Consider the following 19,016-nt stretch of genomic DNA (forward strand, 5'->3'; position numbering starts at 1 on the left):
ATTTACCTTTTCCATTCAAATGTGTGCAGAATTTCAGTAGCCACTGCATGTGTGGAAGACATGTTCCCATAAATGTCATCCCAGCCCATGAGTAGTGAGAGACGACCACCTTAGGTCCATGGGCTGGCGGTCCCTGCCAGGGGAAGTTTGGGATCACCCCACTCATGGTGACTGGTGCCTGGCGATGCTCCAGGTTCTCCAACTGCCCCAAGCTGCAGCATCCCGTAAAAGCTTGCAAGCTTTCAAGGTGGTGGGGTTTTTTTGGGTTTTTGTTTGTTTGTTTCAGTACTGCTGTTACATGGACCTGTGCCCTTAGATTGCTGCTTTTTTTTTTTTCTTATTCTGATAAATTTTGAAGTTTTACTGAACATGTTCTTCAGCCCTCCCTTGTGTTTTGTTCATGTAACTTCACATCAGTCTTCATTTCAGTCTTTCTCTGCTTTGTGTCCTGCAGTACTTTGTTGAAAAGCAATGTGAGGCATGCAAATCTTGTAGAAGTAATAAAATATAAGAGGTGTTTACTAATAAACCAATATACGTCTGCTCCAGGTGTTCAATACTTGTCAGTGTGAAGTATTTCAGATTTGACAAACCAGTAATTTTAAAGGAAGATGGGACCCACATATATGTGGATAAAAACTCAAACAGGTGTCTCCCTTAAAATAGCTACATTTTTTAAATTTTGTGTGTGGTTTTAAAAAAATCCTGCTTAACTTTGGATACTGCTTTCCACGTGCAAGTTTACTAGGGCAATGAATATGTAATGGTATAGAACCATACCTTGAGTGTGGTGGAATCAAAGCATGGTTTGCTCATTTTCTATGCTAACTTCTATTTAAATTGAAAGGAGGTGAGTGCCCTCCTGCAAATACTAAAAGGTGCTACTGTGCAACAACTCTATGGCAGGTGCAACATGCTAGCTAAATAACAGAAATCTGTTCTCAAATGTTTGACACTTTGGGTTGTTTGTTTGAATTAAGATCCTGGGGTCAGTGCTTATGATGTAGTGTTTGGTGCATGTAAATAAATAAATAATAATAAAAAAAGTGTCTCAATCCATTATGAGGTAGTGCTGAAAACCTTGAAAACATATTATGAGTGAAACATGAGTGCTTATATCAGGAGATGTAAAGACCTAACACTTGCTACTCTTCAAAATATTCCATGATTTCTAAGTAAATGTTATGAGGGTTTCATGGATCAAAGTTGTGATTTTGAACAAGGGTTGACTGCACTGAATTTCTGTCCTTTGCTTTTGAAAAGAAAACACTGAACAGAACGAAAGAAAAAATTTCATGTAAATGTAATATGGATCCTTTATTATGTGCTATGGCTTGTGGGCAATAAGGGGAGGGCAAAACTGTTCAGATGATGCACCAGAATGATAGAATTAACCATGAGTTTCAAATAAGGCTCAGTTTGCTTGTGAAAGCTACGATGCTGTAATTTTTGAATAAGGGTGTTTATTTTCTTTTCTCTCCTCCCCCGCCTCCTGCCACTCCCACTCTTTTTATTCCCCTCCTCATATGGTGGTACTGTACTGTGAGTTTGTCATGACCACAGTTTTCTTACTATAAAAAAAATGACTTAAACCATGATAGTTGCTAACTTCTGTGGACAAAAATAAGTGAGACTTAAAAAAACAAACCCACAAACAAACCCCTGTATATTGATATGTCAGGTGCTTATGAGTATCTGCTGTCCTGCACTGATAAGATGAATTCGCATTCCTGCTTAGCTGTCTGCATACTTAATTTTCTTCAAAAATGGTACACAAAAGAATTTTGAAAGACGTTTTGTGCAGTCGAAAGTTTGAAAGGATAGTTATGATTTGAGTTTGTGCGAGAGAAGTAAAATTAGATGTAGACTGAAATTCCAATTCATAGCAATTGCGTAATGACCGGTAATTCTAAAACAGGCCAATTTTATTTGACTTTTCCAGACAACTGCTCTTTGGCTTTCAGAGCAAACTTAGCAATTTTCAGCTAAAATCAATTTTGTTAGCCAAAGTCAAAGGTGATGGCTAAAATTAGAGCTTAGTTTGCAGGCCTAACTATGAACAGGTGTCTGTCTGTCTGTTTGTAATTACTCTAAGAGGATTGTGCCAACTTTAATAACAGTTTATTTTGTTCAAGTACATTATTTTTATAATTTTTTTTGTAGCACATTGGAGTTCTATTTGATGAAATTTTTATTAGGTTTCATTTAGCTTGTGGAATGGACATTTGGAAATGACTTGAGTTAAAATGTAGTAGGTCTGTGTAATGTCAGTTTAGGGCTAGCTGTATCTGTGGTCTTGGCTGGTGTGGCGTATAGAAAGCAGCCTTACTCTGAGTGTTGCCAGTGTTCATTGATGTTGTGCTTAGTCACGCACTATTTTCAAGGCTTTGGTGACCAGTCTTCTTCAGTGGTTCTTCAAGATAAAATATACTAGACACTGATACACTAATGAAGGCAACATGCTTATATGTTACAATTAATACCATATTTCCTTTCCTTGTATCATTCCAAGTACACCATTCAAAGGGAAATAATGAGGTTTTGGCTTATTGGGTAATCTTGCCATATTGTATCAGAAAGCATGCCCGTGAAGTTTACAAAGGTCATGCTTGTCACAGAGCTGGTTAGTGGCAGAAATTTCATAGCTGTCATTGAGGGCATGTAGTAAATGATATTTTACTAATATATGGAAACATATCTATATAAAAATAAAGATTCTTTTCCCCCATAAAGGTGTTGAATAGGATAACGTTGATGGTAACTTTGCCCTTTATCCCTTTTATTCTGCCTCATTTGTATTGTTTTTGTTTTTTGGTTTGTTTTTTTGTTGTTATTTTTGGTTTTTTTAAAAAAGAGAGACCAACCAACCATCTGAAGATAAGGATTTAAACATCCTTTCCCCTAGTTTCTAACAACTTTCACTATCCATAACACTTATTTACAATAGATGACATTGGGGAATAATTTTGTGGAGTTTACAGTCAGTCAGTTGGGCATAATAAATGGAAAAAAAACAGGAGAAGAAATAAAAGAGAAGATGCAAAAGGTGGTCTAACCAAGAGTTGCATAACCTGCAGGTGAAAATGAGGTTCCCTTTCCAAAAAGTAAGTTATTAAAGTATCAAGTATAATCATTAGAACTGAATAAATCAAGTGACATATTGGTGGGACAACCAGCAAAACAAAAGCATTCAATTGAAATGAGAAGATATGGAAGATACATAAAGAGTGAAGAAGAGAATGGAGTAGGAGTTTCCTGAATCCTTACCTGCAGACTCTGAAGTGTTTGAAGAGCATCTGCCTTTGTCATATCTGGCTCCATGTTAGTGGCTTAGTTCCTTTGGTTTTAAGGAAGAGTATGAATAGAATTATGTGGGAAAAATCATCAATGGAAGAATTGTAGAATTGGGTGAAGAGGGAGAGAAACAATTTTTGAGATGTCTGTAGTTGCGCGGGATGTGGAGAGTTTTTTGCACTGATGAGCACAAGGTGCACCACTTTCTCTTGTTAGAGGTGCCTTTGGAGGAAAAATGAATCTTTGTGTGCAAAGGCCAGAGTGCTATTTTGCTTAAATGTGAGTACGAGAAGTATCACTTTGGTTCAGGGTGTTAAGTAACTTTTAACGTAAGAATCCAGAAAGAAAAGAATGGCCAATGACATTAGGCAGAACCTAAACAGAAAGTTAAACTAGTGTATTCTGCCATTGGTTTTGAAGCAGGGTGGTATGCACCGTTGTTCCCCAGACCTTTTCCTACTTGTGCCTTCATGCCTTCTTTGGAAGCCTGCCAGATAAATAGTTGCGGTAGTGTGGCCTAAATGAAACAGTAGGGTTTTTTTTTTTTGGCCAAATTATTAAGGACTTACATAAAAGGGAAGGTAAGAAAATGGTCAAAGAATTATGTGGTCACTGGAAGAACGGTGGTTCCTTCCCTCCCCAATTGTTAGTTTGAAAAGTCAATGTATAAAGTTTAATTTCATTTAGCAGGTGAGTGAAAGTTACAGTTCACAGGAACAGTTGTGTGGGCGTTGGTGTTTGTCAGGCAGATGGGTTGGCACAGTGAGGAACGGGAAGAAAACTTCTGCCTTGTCCTTGTTAGCTGTCAATGCAGTGTTGATAGTACGGACAATGAGTAGCACTGTGGTACCACCAGCACACTTGCTAACACGGCTTCAGGTACACCCTTCCCTGGCCTTTATTTGCTCTTTGCCTGCTCTGTTGTATGATAGAAGTCATCCATCACTACACACGTGCCTGCTTTTAACGGTCACTTCCTGTGGTTGTGTGCTTTTGATGCTGCACCTGTGTTCAACCAGCTCAACACAGACTCTCATTTGAGAAGGATCCTAAAGATAACACTGCTGTCCTCTTGCTATGTTACTGGCTGCCTGAGCTTAGCCACCACTTAAACTGGCACTTGCTCTGTGAAGTGCTTGGCTTGTTATACCATTTGTGTCCAGACTCTTCTGATGAAGCAAATGGATCATCTCCCAGTGCACTCCAAAAGCATATATGGAAGAGTGAAGTTTACTGAAGGTCTGCGAACCATGGAGGTGTGCCTCAGAGGTCTCAGTGGGACACATGGATGAGTAGAAAACCAAGTTGGAAACAAGGTATTAGGAAAACCTCTTCAGTACACACAGTTGTTTCCCTGCAGTTGGGAGCATCTTCCCTTCTTGCAATGTTTTTCAAGTGTAGATCACTCATGTTAAATATATAGCAGGGAACATCTTGTGTTAAGTAGAGATATGAACCTGAACAGAAGAAGAGGTCAAGCGTGGAAATAAATTCCAGTCAGTGCTGGATGATTGAGAAGTCCCTTTTCTCTCACTCCCTCTTGTTTGGAGAGGCAGTGCTTGAATTAACTCCAGAAATGAGGAGAAGAAAAGTACAGCTAGCTTTTTTTTAAAGAAAAAAGAAAGAAAAAACCAAGTTACTCTCTAAATTCGCATTAACACCTGGAAGTGGGTTGCTAAACCCTGTAGTCACCCGCATCATCACATTATCTTTGATCAGAATATGGAATATTAAATGTTGTGATGTCCACATTACACTTGAATTGTTATATAAATGTTCTTGCTGTTTAGGACACTACTATTTGAGTGGTAAACAAACTATTTGAAATGGTTTAACCTAGCCTCATAGTTCATCAGTACACTTAGTTCTGTGGACCACTAGAAGTTCTGTGGACCAAAAGAAGATTGATTCCTCCACAGACCAAAGCCTCTTCCCACTTCTCCAGTCCTTCAGCACACTTTGTGGTCGCAGCAGCAAGTGTGTTCTGGTTATCATAGAGTGGTTCAAAGATGCAACTCGGGTGTAAAGTGTCCCTTTCAAAAACCGTAGCTCTGCAGTAAGCTTTGTTTAGCTATATTGTGTACGCTTGTGGAAGGGATTAGTAATAGATTTTTGTTTTTTCTTGGAAGTCATTGGAAAGCAAAAGACTAAATCTATTTTGATTTCACTCGGGACAGATTAGTGGGTGTCAAATGTTACACAATACTTGACATATCCACTGCTGTTAAGTTGGCCGTGGCAAAGGGATTACCCGATAATGAATCACCAAGCTCTTTAGCCATTTAAAGGGAATCGTGACGCTTCCTTGCCCTGGTGGTACTCTCTTTCCTGCCCAGGACCTTCTTGTGACAGCTCACGTTCGGATGTGGAAAACTCCACGCAGATGTGCAAGCACCGGTTTGACAGCTTTGTGTTCAGCTTCTACCTTGCTAATTGTTTTCGTGGGATTATTTGGATTGTGTAGAAAGCTTTTTCCAAATCCCCTTTATTACTGAAGTTATTGTTGCCAGCAGGAATAAGATTAAAGGTGCTTAAGTCTGTAGAGTTGTTTCTAATTTGTACGTGTCATTTCAGTGGCATTTGAACAGAACTCTGTCTCTTCCCCTCCCTGCTCCCCTGTGGTACTGTGCTTGAGTTAGGGCTGAGAAGCCAAGCTATTGGAAGAAAATTCATTTTGTTCCCTAATTATTATGCTGGCACTCGGGAGATAATTTTTCCCTTCATGCACTGCCAATTAATATGCAAATGAGCTGATAAATATTTATACCGTGATTTAAATTATGCAGGGAGCGCTTTCAGTGTACTCTGCAAATGAATTGTTCACGGACTTCAAAGTGCTGGCTGCTGTGCTAACGAGGGGAGATTTGCATAAGGCCCTAATCAGGCGCATACTGATTAAGCTTCATTATGGAAACTGCCAGCTGCAATCTTTGTTTCTATTTTATTACAAAAAGGGGAACTTTTCACGCTTCAGTCGCCTTGACAATGTCAGACACAGCTAGTAGGAGAGACTAAAACTCCACAGAGCAACTGAAGTTTCCCTGTTCAGTTGAAGATTGCTATGGTGTAACTGAAGTTGTATTTCTTCCCCCACCTCCCCACTCCCTTTCTTGTTCGGTCGAGAGCAGTAGTGTAGATTTGATAGAAATTGCCATTCTCCCTTTCCTTGGACTATCTGAACCTGTAGAGGATACCACAGCAATGCTGGACTGCAGCGACTACGTTCTAGGTGGGTACCAGCTCAGCTCTTTCTTATAAGCGTTTAATATGGAAATAGAGGCTGTGAGGTTGACTATGCATAGAGGCTTAATCACATATGCAGAGGCTAGAGAAGGTATTTGTAAGGCTGAAGCTCACCAGTGAATCGGCAGCAAGTAGCTGCCTCGTAGATAGATAGATCTGTACCAGGGAAATACATGGTTTGGTGTTTTTTTGGGGGTTTTTTTGTTTTGTGATTTTTTTTTTTTTTTTCTTTCTTTTTTTCTCCTTCTTTCCCTCACTTCAGGAGAACTCGTTTCCTCTGCACTGGAGAGATTTGCTGCTAGGCTCGGATGATATTAATATAGACCTTTTGCTTTTAGGATTTCAATCTGAGAAGCATTTGGCTTCTAACAAACACTGGACTTGACTTGCATTTCCGTGTGTTATGAATTTTAAAGCATTAAAATGAATGAGAGTCCTAGTCTCAAAGAATTTAGTAGCTGTATTGAGCCATTCCCCAACAGAATGTGTATTATGTCTGTGTATTTTTAATGTAATAGCAAGGTTCTCCATGCGTAATAGAAAATAAGGTGGAGTCCACAGTGGTTGCCATTGATACCGTTGCAAGCTGTGCCTAAGGTTACTGGGATAATGCGTTTCCTGCGCTGGGATTCCATCAGGACCATGGAACAGACATGCCATGATTTCTTCTTCATGTCTTTTAAAGTTATTTATAATAACGGATCATCCCAATTTTACAATAGGTTCGATTTATTTTCAAGGCTCTTTCCCCAAAGCTTAATGTATAGGTTTTTTTCTTATTATTCTTTTGATTGCATTATATAAGTTCATGTAAGAACTTACATGTCAAAGTAAGAGAATATATTTTTGGATGGTAAATTTTAAAGCAGACATCTGAATATTTGTTTCTGAATATAAAGTGTTTTTTTGAAAATTAATTTCTAGTAAATTCTTGCCATGTTTTCACTCACACTGAACTTTGTTTTTTCCATATGCATCCATGAATCATTTTTGCTGGTGCTGATGGAGTATTGGGCAGTTTCACTTTAATGGGTGAAAGGAAGTAGTTAATGATATATTCCATGTTAAGATTTTTCTGTGTTTTACTAGCTGTGTACAGTCCCTAATACTCCAGGTTGGTCCAGTGTCCGCTTCTTCTTTCTTCTGAATACCTTTTGAAATGTTAGTGAGGGTGTGTGAAAGGCTGGCATGGCACTGCCGTGCGGCACCCTCAGCCCTGCTAGCAGAGTAGCAGTACTGAATGTATTCACTCCGGAGAGCTTGATTTCAATCACGCACCTGCTGCTTTCGATCCTTCCTTCTGTGGAGTTTGTTTTTAGATAATGTTGGCAGAAGTTGTAGCCCAGGGCCTTTATTTAAAACCCGAGTAAGATCTAAAGGAAAAAGAAAAGGTGAGGGCATTATGTTTTGGTTTTTTTAGCCCACTTCATTTGTTTATTCTTTTAACTTTAAAGCAGAAATCGTATGAGCATGTATAAGCCAAATAATCTTTTTATTTGACGTATAATGAATCTGTAGGTTTAGTATCCTGCAGATATATGTCAGTTTTGCTGGTAGCAGTTTTGTGCTTCAGATGTATGTCATACCATTTGCAATGGAAATAGCGGCATTGTTCTTGATGCTTTACATGCAGAAGGCCCACAGATTGAACAAGAAATAGTCAGCTGGTGAAATAATGGATGCTATCCTTCGTTTGAACCTGAGCAGTACCAGAAAGATGTTTCTTCATCCAACTTGCTGCTTTTTTGCAATAGCAATGTTTGAGGTCTTTGTTAGGGATGAATCTTTGCAATAAAATGATCTTCATTTAGACATGCTTTTGGTAGTTGAGTAAACTTTATTTGTATGTCTACTACTTGGAAACACTGAAAACATTTTTCAAAAGGATTTATTTTGCAGTATAGCCTGAAAGAAAAACATGTCTTGGTTGCTTTATGAAAAGAGGTCTGGACAGTTATAACTTCGTCCTGAGCAAACTTGCTGGTCATGCAGGAAGGTTTGTTGTATGAGCTCCCTCATACAGAGGGAACAGTCACTATGTTGCTTGGAATTCTGTGCACAGGACAGTCGTGTCGCCTCTCCGGGTTTAGTTTTTTTGTTCTACCATTAGTATCCTGCACGGTGGCTCTAATACTTCAGTTTCTGCAACAAACTAGCTATGGTTTGTGGAACCAACCACTAGGCTGTGGGTTGTTTTTCTTCCAAGAGCTTTCTGAAGTGGTTCAGTGAATGGATCCCATGTTATTGAGAGACGATCTTCTCAACCTGTGCTCCTCCCTTCTGTGTTCAGTGCTATCATGAGGTCAGGCTATCCTTGTTCTCTGGGCTTAAAAAATGCATCCTATGTCCAGTAGCCCCATGAGTTAGCCTAGTTTCCACAATCAAATGTCTTGGACTTGTAAGTCCTCTTTGCTCATTTTCATGTTGGATGAGGACTCTTCATGTTTGTGTCCAAAGAGAAGTCTCCCATTCAGTGTTCTCCGAACCTAAACTAATTTCAGTAGCCAGCTGTGTGTCAAGGAACGAACTAATGTTGTTTATCAAATGAATATTGCCTATAATCACTTTAAATAAATGTGCTGTTGCCACAACAATAAACTCAATTTAAGGTACATGTGACTTCTAGATAGAAACATATTTGTATTTGTTTTACATACAGATCTATCAGCAGGGAGTGGCACATCAACAACAAACATTGCTGTGCAGCCAGTGGAACCCATGTTCTGTTTCTAGAGTATGGATCATACTACCCAAATGTGGAAAATGACAAAATAAGGAGCCGGGAAGCAATAGGTTCTGTATCTGCAACCTTAGCAGAGGTCTGTCTTTCAAGACTATGAACTCGTAGCTTGAATCTGCTAAGCAGAGGTTGTGAAAAATGGGGTAAAACTTGCAGCCTTTTGCTGAAGTGTGGGCCAGCAGCACTCAGCTGGAAAGTTTCTCCTCACTCACTCCCCCTTTCAAAAAGCAGTTTAACACACATCTGCCTTTATACTAAGAGTAACATTGATAGTTCAGATCTCTTCTGCATGTGGCTGACATTTGAAAGATATAATCATAGGCATAGGAACTTTCTGAGAAGAGCTGAGGCTCTGGAGAGGTTGAGTGAACTTATCGGGGGAAGATTCCTGTTTGTTACGGTCCTCTGGGTTTTCTAGGCCCTACTGAGTTCAACTGCAGCAGTTGTTTACGTGGAAAATTACATTCGTTTTAGAAATATTGACGTGTCTTAAATTGTGTTTCCTAACTTCTTATTGGAGTTTTTCCAAGGTTGATGTCTCTTATCTTTTCTCTCACACATGCTGTGTTTCTGACTAGTTCCCTCCTCTTCCCAGCCCTCACTCCCAGCCAGGCTGCATCGCGACTCCTGTTTTCATTCAGGCCCTGTCCACATGCTTCGTTGCTCCTGGCTTATGCTCATGTTCCTCTGCTGCTGTCGCCCCTGGTTCCGATAGCCTGAGGGTGGCACTGGTCTCTCCGGGCAGTAGCAGGTGATAGTACACGGCAATAGTCCGGCTTCTCATTTCCAGCTCTCGTAGACTGCCAAGCAGTGAAGTGTCTTGGTGTTCTTGGAAATATCTGGGGGAAAGATGCAGCAGTTAGTGCTGTTACTTGTATTCTTCAGCCCATTGGTATTTTGGAAATCACTGCTTTGATGAAAGTACATGACAGAGGTAACCTTTTAAGCACCTAGTAAGAGAATATCCTGGAGTAAAGGGTTCATTTTGAGCACATTGAACTTGCATTTAACTGGTTATGGGAATGGAAGGATGTGCTTAAGGATTTGCTTACGCTTCATTTTATGAACTGGTCTGTCTTGAGATTCTTTTTGTAATTTTGGTTTGTGATAATGTGGCACACTGAGGTCGGTAGCAAGGAATGAGGAGGTAATAAGCTGGAGAGCTGATGCTGTACACAGAACATCTGTATAGATTCCTATATAAGGAAACTATATTCTCTGTCTGCCATCTGGAGAGGCCCTCTGCGTTGCGCTGTATTCAGCTGACAAGCTTTGAAACCAAGAGCAGACTTTTCAATAGATTCATCCAGAAGTAGAAGGAAGAGGAATTATTTTATATTTGTATGGTTTTGCATGAATATATAGGAAATATAAAGTAACTTAATATCAGTGACATTCCTGTAAAATAAAAATACAGTATTAGAAAAATGGCATCTATTTAATTATAATGATTGAACTTCCTTTCTCTTGGGGCGGGGGCGGGACGACGACACACGGGACGGGACACAACGACCAACACGAGAATAATGTAGGCCATGATGGTCAGACTTAATGGTTTTTAATCTTGATGTAGTCATTGTTCCTTCCCTCCCTTTGCTTCTGTGACTTTCATTGTACTGAAAATTAAGTTCCTACCTATCTTTGCCCTCCAGCATGCTGTCTTTTATTCTCTTAACACCATGTTTTCTCGTATGGGAAAAATGACATACAAAATTTTGAAACAGTATTTATCTGGAAGATTCAGAATTGTGTTCTGCTTCTGATCGTTCTTTTTGTGTTATAATCTGAATTAGGGTAAAGTACATATCAAATTCCTGATGTTCTGTACTTCCCTTGGACAAGAAGGTATGAATAGATTTGGGGATTTTTTTTTTGCTGTATTAGTTTATCTTTATTTCTGTTTTAATGCAGACTCAAGAATGAACAATCCGTCAGAAACCAGTAAACCATCAATGGAGAGTGGGGATGGGAACACAGGTAAGAAATGATGAATTGGTGCACAGATATTTTCTGGTGGAATTGAATGGATATTAAAAGCAAAATTTTTTTACCAGTTTATAGGAACTAAAACAAACGAACAAACAAAACAAAACAACCCACCCCACCCCCGCTACAGTTTTTAGAGACTTGGGAACACTTTTGTCTTGTCATTAACCCTACTGTATGCAGGGCATTATTCACACCTACTGTGTCAGAGCACTGCCCACACTTTGTATATAAGATTCCCCTTCCCCACTTCATCTATCCGTAATGTTTCTGATATTACAGAAGGTCTGGTGGCACTAGGTCTTCATAAGTAATCTTATTTTTCCTGGCAAAACATGCCTTCGGCACCTCTAACTTTGTCATTTATTGTTGGGTTGAAATTTTCCCTGGCAGATGTGGGCCACTGGCTGATCTTGTTTTCCATTTTCATTCAAGCTCTCAGAACAGTTCTCAAGAACAAGGCAAAGAGAGAAAGCATCATTTCTCAACATTTAAAAAAAAAAAAAAAAAAAAAGTTAGCTGGCTTTTCTGCAATTTCTTCATGTGTTAGAAGAGAACCTTGAAATTTGGCTGGGGAAGAATAGCCTTTGTGTCAGGGCCAATGTGCCTTTTGGCACATCCTTAACATGTGGCCAAGTTCTAAGCCACTGAAGAAGCTTGTTAAGCCACTATAACTCAATCATGTTATCTCATGCTTTAATTCCTTTCTGGAGGTAATTTCATGTTTGTTTTGGAAGCAAGAGAAATGATGGTTCTGAATGGAAAGTAAATAGTTTAACCTAACTCAGAATATTCTCTGAGCTCAGAATAGCATTTGGGAAGAGAAAATATTAATGAGAAGGAACTTGATCTTGTTGCTTTGAGGGAAGTCTAGTTACCTTGTATGAGGAAAAATATTTTTCCTCCTCTTGGTTCAGTAATAAGAGTTTTATTTTAAACTCTGGAGTTGTGATGAAATTAAAAATTTATTTCATTTTATGCTGCTGTCTCCTCATTCTTTGTGCAAGGCTTTAATACAGCTAAGAGTGACTGAACGTTCCTGATACTGATCCGAGAGGCTGGATGTTTTCTGCCAATGCATGGGGTCAGTCAAAAGGAATTCTGCTCACTTACTAATGTGTGTTTTGTTACTGGCATCTCAGTTTTTATAATTTACATTGTATTTGTAATAGGAGAGATATAGATTCTTTTTATTTACAAAAATGATTTATTACTTATTTAATACTGGTTTAGAATGATATAAAACATTATTTCAAAAAACATGGGCTCTAAATATTTCGTAATCATAAACAGCATCAAGAGAACAATGGTTTTAAATATCCCTATAGAATCCTTGTAGCTGGAGGGTGTGTGTAAACCTCTGAGAAAATTCAGACTTCCTGCTCTGTAGGACCACAGTTCCCTCTGTACGCTTTCTCCAAAGAGTGCATTCCCAATGTGCTTCCTTAAGTGCAGCTTTATTTAACTGGCAGTTTCACCTAAACTGAGCTGTTAAAGAGGAGGATGTGGTTTATTCAAAGGTAGTCTATTGTCATGGAAGTATTGCATCTGCTTCAGCAGAACCCTGGCTCTGCTCTCCTAGGCAAATACTTCATCCGTGTGAAGGTGGTGGTCATGGTAGAAAGAAATTGATGGATTGTAAAGCTGCATGTAGGTGCTTTCATCACAAAAAGAAATACAACATCTGTATTTTTTTTTTTTATACTCCAATACTAAGGTTAGTTATTACAAAAGTTTGGCTCTTACTGGTGTTTGGACCTTTTACAAACATTGCTTCTGTAATTTAAATGTTCTCAGTCATTCCTTTCAGTTTTGTTTCCTGGCTTTTTAAATGATGCAAACTAAAATAATCTAGAATTTTTGAGAACCCTTTGTTTTGCAGTCGTTGTTTTGTTTTTAAATATAGTGCTGATAAAGCACTGGAGGTAGTGATTAATGGCATTTGGGACGTTCTTTGGGGGCTCAAGCATCAGTTGCATTAGTCAACTGGCAGATGTTAAACCCTGAAAGGAATACTCACGGAATGTAATTTTAGGCTTCTGATCAGGGTACTTAAATTATGGTTCTGGGCTCTGTGCGTACTTAGTGAAAAGAAGTCAGCTTTCAGCTTGGATGCTAAGGAACTGGAAATGCTATTGATTGTGTGGGGAGCATAGGGTCTGATATAAAAGGCGTGAAGATGATTTTTATAAACACTCAGAGTTCTTATTTTTGTAACTTTCTGTAACTGTCTATTTTCCAGTGACATTTGTAAATCACTTGAGTCTGCTGTGTAAGCACTACTAGTCTATCGTTTGAACCTCAGTGGATGTTTATTTGGGTCATTCCTGGTTTAAACAGTAGTAAGCTGATGCAACTTGAAAAGTTTAGGAGAAATTACTGTAGGGCATGGAATTTACATTTGGCAGAGCTAGTGTTCTCAGGGGAACAAAATACGGTTGCCACTGGTAAAGATGACTTAACATCAGTAGTTCTCTAAGCTAACAGCTAAGTTTCGTGGAAGTTAACAAATAAGGGTTTTGTATTTCTAACTCTGACTATTTAGGGAACATAGTAAAGTCCCCTGAATATATCGGTCACAGTAAAATGCCCGAAACAGATTTTAAAGTTAAAATTTTTGTGCTAACTGGACTCCCCCTTTTAAGCATCTGAAAAAGCAACCCATATTTCAGACGAATTAAAAACAACAACAAAAAATGTCTTTACAAGTACAAGAGTTGTTGGATGGCTGTTTTCACAAGAACATGAATTGATCAACTAGTCATCAGTATTGCAGAATTACACAAATCTTTTCCAACCTTCAGTTGTGGGTGGACAGTCTACTTGGTATCTACTGGAAAAAAGAGAGAGAAGTACAGAGAGTGTCTTACAGTAAACAGATAGCCCTTTTGGTTTCCTTTTTATAGGTTGCAGCATAAAATTTTCCCGAAGAACCTTGTTTGTTTGTTTGTTTAATGCATGTTCTTTTTTAAAAGCTGTGTGAATGCAGTACTATGAAAGCCAAGGTTATAACATGTATGGAAACTGTAGCATTATGACATGCATTGACATAGCGGCAAAATAATAATTTTTGTAAGTGTACTGTTTGGAAGGATTCTAAGGATTCTTGTTTGCATTGCTTCATTTCCAGAGATTGATTTTCCAGTTTCCATAAGAAGAGAGTCTATAGGAGAGTGGGAGAGGGACCATGAAATATTCTTTAACTGCAATTCTGGGCAAATATCAATGCTAAACTTCTTATTAGTAATATGGACAAGGAATCAACATTTTCTGAGTATTGGAGATATTTCTCTCAATGGACGCACAGAGAAAGAGAGGGAGAGACGGGGAAATGTACTGCTGGTGCTGGAAGATGTCTCCCAGAGCACAGTGCAGATACCCACTCAAGTTAGTTTTGAGATTTTCCTTCTCCTTGTTTGCCTTCCCTTCCTGAGTCCTTTCTTGCACCTTACTCCACGTGTCCCCAGACCTGTAGTTCCTCACTCCTTTTCCTTTCTTATGCAGTTTGTAAACTCAGACTAGATTCTGATGATTATGATCTTGGATTTTGAGAATACGTTCTTCTGACTGCAGGTGCAATGTTACCTTGCCTGCTCCCATTTTGTCATGCCTTTACCCTCTGCAGGTACAATTCCAAGACAGCATAAACTAATCCATGTTCAGGGTGTCCTGGTACTTTGCCTGGAGTGGCACCGAGTGAGATGGTTCAAAGATTTGATTTGACTGAAAATTAATTGCACTTAGTATTAGTCTTCATCCAAACCAACTCTGTGAAGTAGCTAACCACATGGCTGAATTTATGCCAGAATTTAAATGTGCTTAAGTTGCATTGGACTTGGGCTATAAGGGTGAAATTTCATCCTGCAGCTTGATTCAGTCTTAACAACTTGCTGGGGGCGAGGGAGGCTCATTTCTCTACTACCACGTCTCTGATCTCCCCTGCTTTGCATTATCTGCTGCTGCTGGGCCCTGAGGTAAGTTAATTCATCATCACCTGGCAGAAAACTAACTTAGCCAAAAGAAAAAGGGAACATTCACATGAATAGTTTTCTACTCAGTTAGAAAGGTGAATTGGCTTACTGCTGTGTCCATGATCTACCAGAAGGGGCAGGACAGGGACAATGTAGTTGGAACCAAGAAGAAAGGGGAGATAGGAGATGGAGAGTTCCCACTCCTGTTTTTTTGGTGTTGGTGAGCTTTTAAATCAGCTCTAGCACTTATGGGAGCTGGGATGGAGATGGAAAAGACATAAATACTTGAGACTGGTAAAATCAATACTTGTGATTGCATCTGCCATGTCTATTAATCACCATGGGTTTTTACATTTAACACTTATCTTGAGCAGAAGTGGCGTTCTGGTCCTTTATGTCCTTACAATGTACTGACCTTCTGCTTCTGACAGCTCCATTTTCCAGTCTACTTATCAGATTTCTTGGATTCCACAAGAGTGGTGTCACATCCTTATGAGGACCTTAAGAGCAAGGCCTCTCATATGCTGGACTCAAAGTTCATTTTCCCTGCTGTTCTTCAAAAGATGTAGGCATCCTGTGATAAATGCAAGCAACCTGGATAGCATTCCTTCCAAAACTAAGGCTGCACCTGAAGGGGAAGGGACACTGTACTTCCAAATACCAAAAAAAGCTTAAGATGCAAGTAGAACAGAGAGTGAACAGGTGTGGTTTGGGTTTTTTTGCTCAGAGTTTGCTTTTGGGAGGCGTGGGGAGAGGGAGTTGAAGTCCTTTGAGGTTCAATTTAAAGAAAATATTTTCTTTCAGTACCTGTCTAAACTGTTTTTTGGGACCCATGGAGATTTTAAGCTCAGTCTTGGAACTTGCTTTGTTCAAAACTGTCAAGCCTAAGAGGCTGGTTTCAAATTTCCATATTAAGAGTCAGCAGAAGCGCCAACTGGAGCATTTCTTCTGCACACATGCACAGCAGTGCGCTTTTAATATGGTGTTGTGATTCGAGGCTCTTTTGGGAAGACAGTTAACCAGAACAGCTTCACCTATTTATTTAAGGTGAGGCTTCCAGCTAGTCCTCTCATAAATTGATAATTTTTTTGACCCCTGCAAGTTTCCAATTGGAATGAGGAATATCTGCCTTACAGTAAGTTTTCTTATCTATACTTTTTTCCTGCTTGGGGGTCCCTGACCACAGGTTGAAAACTGATTCAAAGCATCTGCTTAAATGAGGAGGTGGATTGTTTCATTTGAATTACAGTAGCTGTTTGTCAGGAATTAGTTTTATACATTTACCCAATCATCTTCCCACTCCCTTTGGCCTTCTGCATTGAGAGAATTCTGCAGTTTACTGGAAAGAATGAAAATAGATGAGATTCTTCTAGCTCTTTCCAGCAGACCTTCTTATCTACCTTTCTTTGGAGAAATGCAACCAAGTTGCATTCATTCAATATCAACTCAGACCAGTGATAGTCCTTCTGTTCACTTTGGATTGGAATTTCAGACTCATTAAGCAAAATAATTTTATGTAGTTTAAAATTTGAATATTTTAAACATGTCTCTGGATCTTTGGCTGCACATATGTCTCTTAAGTCTGTAATCCCTGGCCCAAAGCATAGAGTTAAAAACTTGAGAGTATACGAACTCTTCCCCCACAGCACCTCCACCAAAGACGCATCAAAGGGCCACCTTAGGTATAACTTACATGGGTGCTAGAAAGCTTGGCTAGTATTTGTATTTAATTGAACAGTGACTCCACCTTTGAAAATTTTATCTAAGCTGTTTGTAGGTCAAAATAGCAATGTAAAATATTGGATAGTGTATTTTACTAATCAAATTTTACGCCTACTTGGTTTTGCAGATGTTTCTAAGGAATAGCAAACCCCTTTTCTTGTTTAACAACTGTGACTCTCTTTTGCTTAGTGGATAACCTAGATTTTTATGGTGAAAAATGTAGACGATGGAAGGAACTTTGAAGTAGGAGTTAGCTGAACACCTGTCCATAGGCACTGAACAAAATCTGATTGTCATCAAGAGTAAACAAGCAAGTCTAAAGCTGGTTTTACTTCATTTCAGTCATGCAATTTTAAAGATTGCATCATCTGTTCTAGAAATTCCACGCAGCCTGATATACTGAGTCTCCCTCCTTCTTGTTAGCCAGTGTAGGTAGTAATACCCAACATACAAAACCAGTTACTGATAATCCCTAATGTTGATTTTATCATCTCCCCACGGAATCATTCTTTAAACTTTGTAGTTATAGTTCCTCTTGGCAGAAGAGAATTCTGTGGTTGTTTCTTGTGGAAAAAAATGGGGTTTTTTTTTTTTTTTTTTGCTTTTCTTTTTTCCTTCTCACAACCAGATTATTTGGGGTTAGTTTAGGGGTTTTCATGTCTTTCGAGCTGTTTAGGAAGAAGACAACAAAAATGTAGGAAAATAATAAGGTTTTAATTATAGGAAAGTGGGTGAGAGCAAAAGCAAGCCCAGGCAGTTATCTTACCTAATGAGAGCTCTGCACAAATATTCAAGGAAATGCGGAGGTATCTTTTATCAAAAAAGTAAAACTGTGGCCCATAACTGCTATGTATATACAGTACTTCTGTTTTCATCAAGTATTATTTTACCTGTCTTTAATGAAAGGTGACTTCATGCAAACCTTGTTCTTGCCACTTTCTGAACCTGAAGATAGTCTTCAGCTGCTGGACAGAGTGCATGGAGAACGGAACCACAGTTTTACCTTAGCAGCGTGCACCCATTTAGTTTTCAAACCATGGTAGAGAATGATGGGGTAATAGTGTACATAGAGTAGGTAAAATGATAGAAGTTAAAGAAAATATGATACTGCTTTTGTTCAGCTGATAAATGCTATATTACCGAAGTCTGGAAGTGACACTGCTTCCCCACTCCTGCCTTCAATAAAAAACTTCAATTCTTGTTACTCTCAGAGTATTTTTCTACTACATAGTATTGAGAGAATAGCAGGAGACTTAGGAATATTAATTCTTCTTCCATTTCATAAAAGTAATAACTAATAGTTCTTAATATATCTCTTTCTTCAGGCACGCAAACAAATGGCCTGGACTTTCAAAAGCAGCCTGTGCCTGTCGGAGGAGCAATCTCTACAGCCCAGGCCCAGGCCTTCCTTGGGCACCTTCATCAGGTAAGAGAAGACCCATTTTAAAGTAGGGGAGACTTGGGCAGGTATGAACGCAGCTGCTTTTCTATGTTCTGTATTCTTTTTTTCTGTGAATGATGGGTAGTCATGTAAACGAACATATGGGTAGACCACGTGCTTAAATAGCTTGGATGGGAAAAAGTTCTTAGTGTGGCACTCACTTCATTGCATTAGGCTGCGGAATACGTCAAGATAGGGTGAGGCCTATTTGGAGAAGCTGGAAAACCCCTTTTTGGGGACTTGAGAATGTCTAAAGTTTGGTGGGTTTTGTGTGGGTTTTGTTTGTTTGTTTTCGGGTTGTTTTTGTTTGTTGGGGGGGTGTTTTGGTTTTTTTTGTTGTTGTTGTGTGGGTTTTTTTGTTTTGGTTTGGTTTTTTTTTTTTTTTTTTTTTAAAACCTTGATGGAGATACCAAATTGAAAGGCAAGATAAAATTTAATCTTTTTGGTAAAGGATTGTATTGGCCAACAGCTGCCAAAGTTCTGAAGTAGTCACTACCTAGTTAAGAAACCAGTACTGGTGTTGAATTGTAGTCATCACTATGCTTCAATCTTTCAAGCTCTTACACGTTAACTAGAAATATAAAGTGATCATACTTACTAAGCATGTATGGTTTGTGAG

At 39.0% G+C, this 19,016-nt stretch overlaps 1 protein-coding gene across 11 annotated transcripts in view; it reads left to right on the top strand.

Moving 5' to 3' along the window:
- POU2F1 (POU class 2 homeobox 1) overlaps window positions 1–19,016 on the top strand; it is a 116,281-nt gene that overhangs the window by 52,997 nt on the left and 44,268 nt on the right. For all 11 annotated transcript variants that reach the window (XM_082331898.1, XM_082331892.1, XM_082331896.1 and 8 more), the window contains 2 exons: window positions 11,189–11,254; window positions 18,282–18,382. In XM_082331898.1, the coding sequence (XP_082188024.1) occupies window positions 11,189–11,254; window positions 18,282–18,382 (167 nt within the window). The remainder of the gene's footprint in view (window positions 1–11,188; window positions 11,255–18,281; window positions 18,383–19,016) is intronic.

The sequence above is a fragment of the Platalea leucorodia genome (assembly GCF_965183815.1).
Source record: "Platalea leucorodia genome assembly, chromosome: 2".
In the NCBI taxonomy this organism is placed as follows: domain Eukaryota; kingdom Metazoa; phylum Chordata; class Aves; order Pelecaniformes; family Threskiornithidae; genus Platalea; species Platalea leucorodia.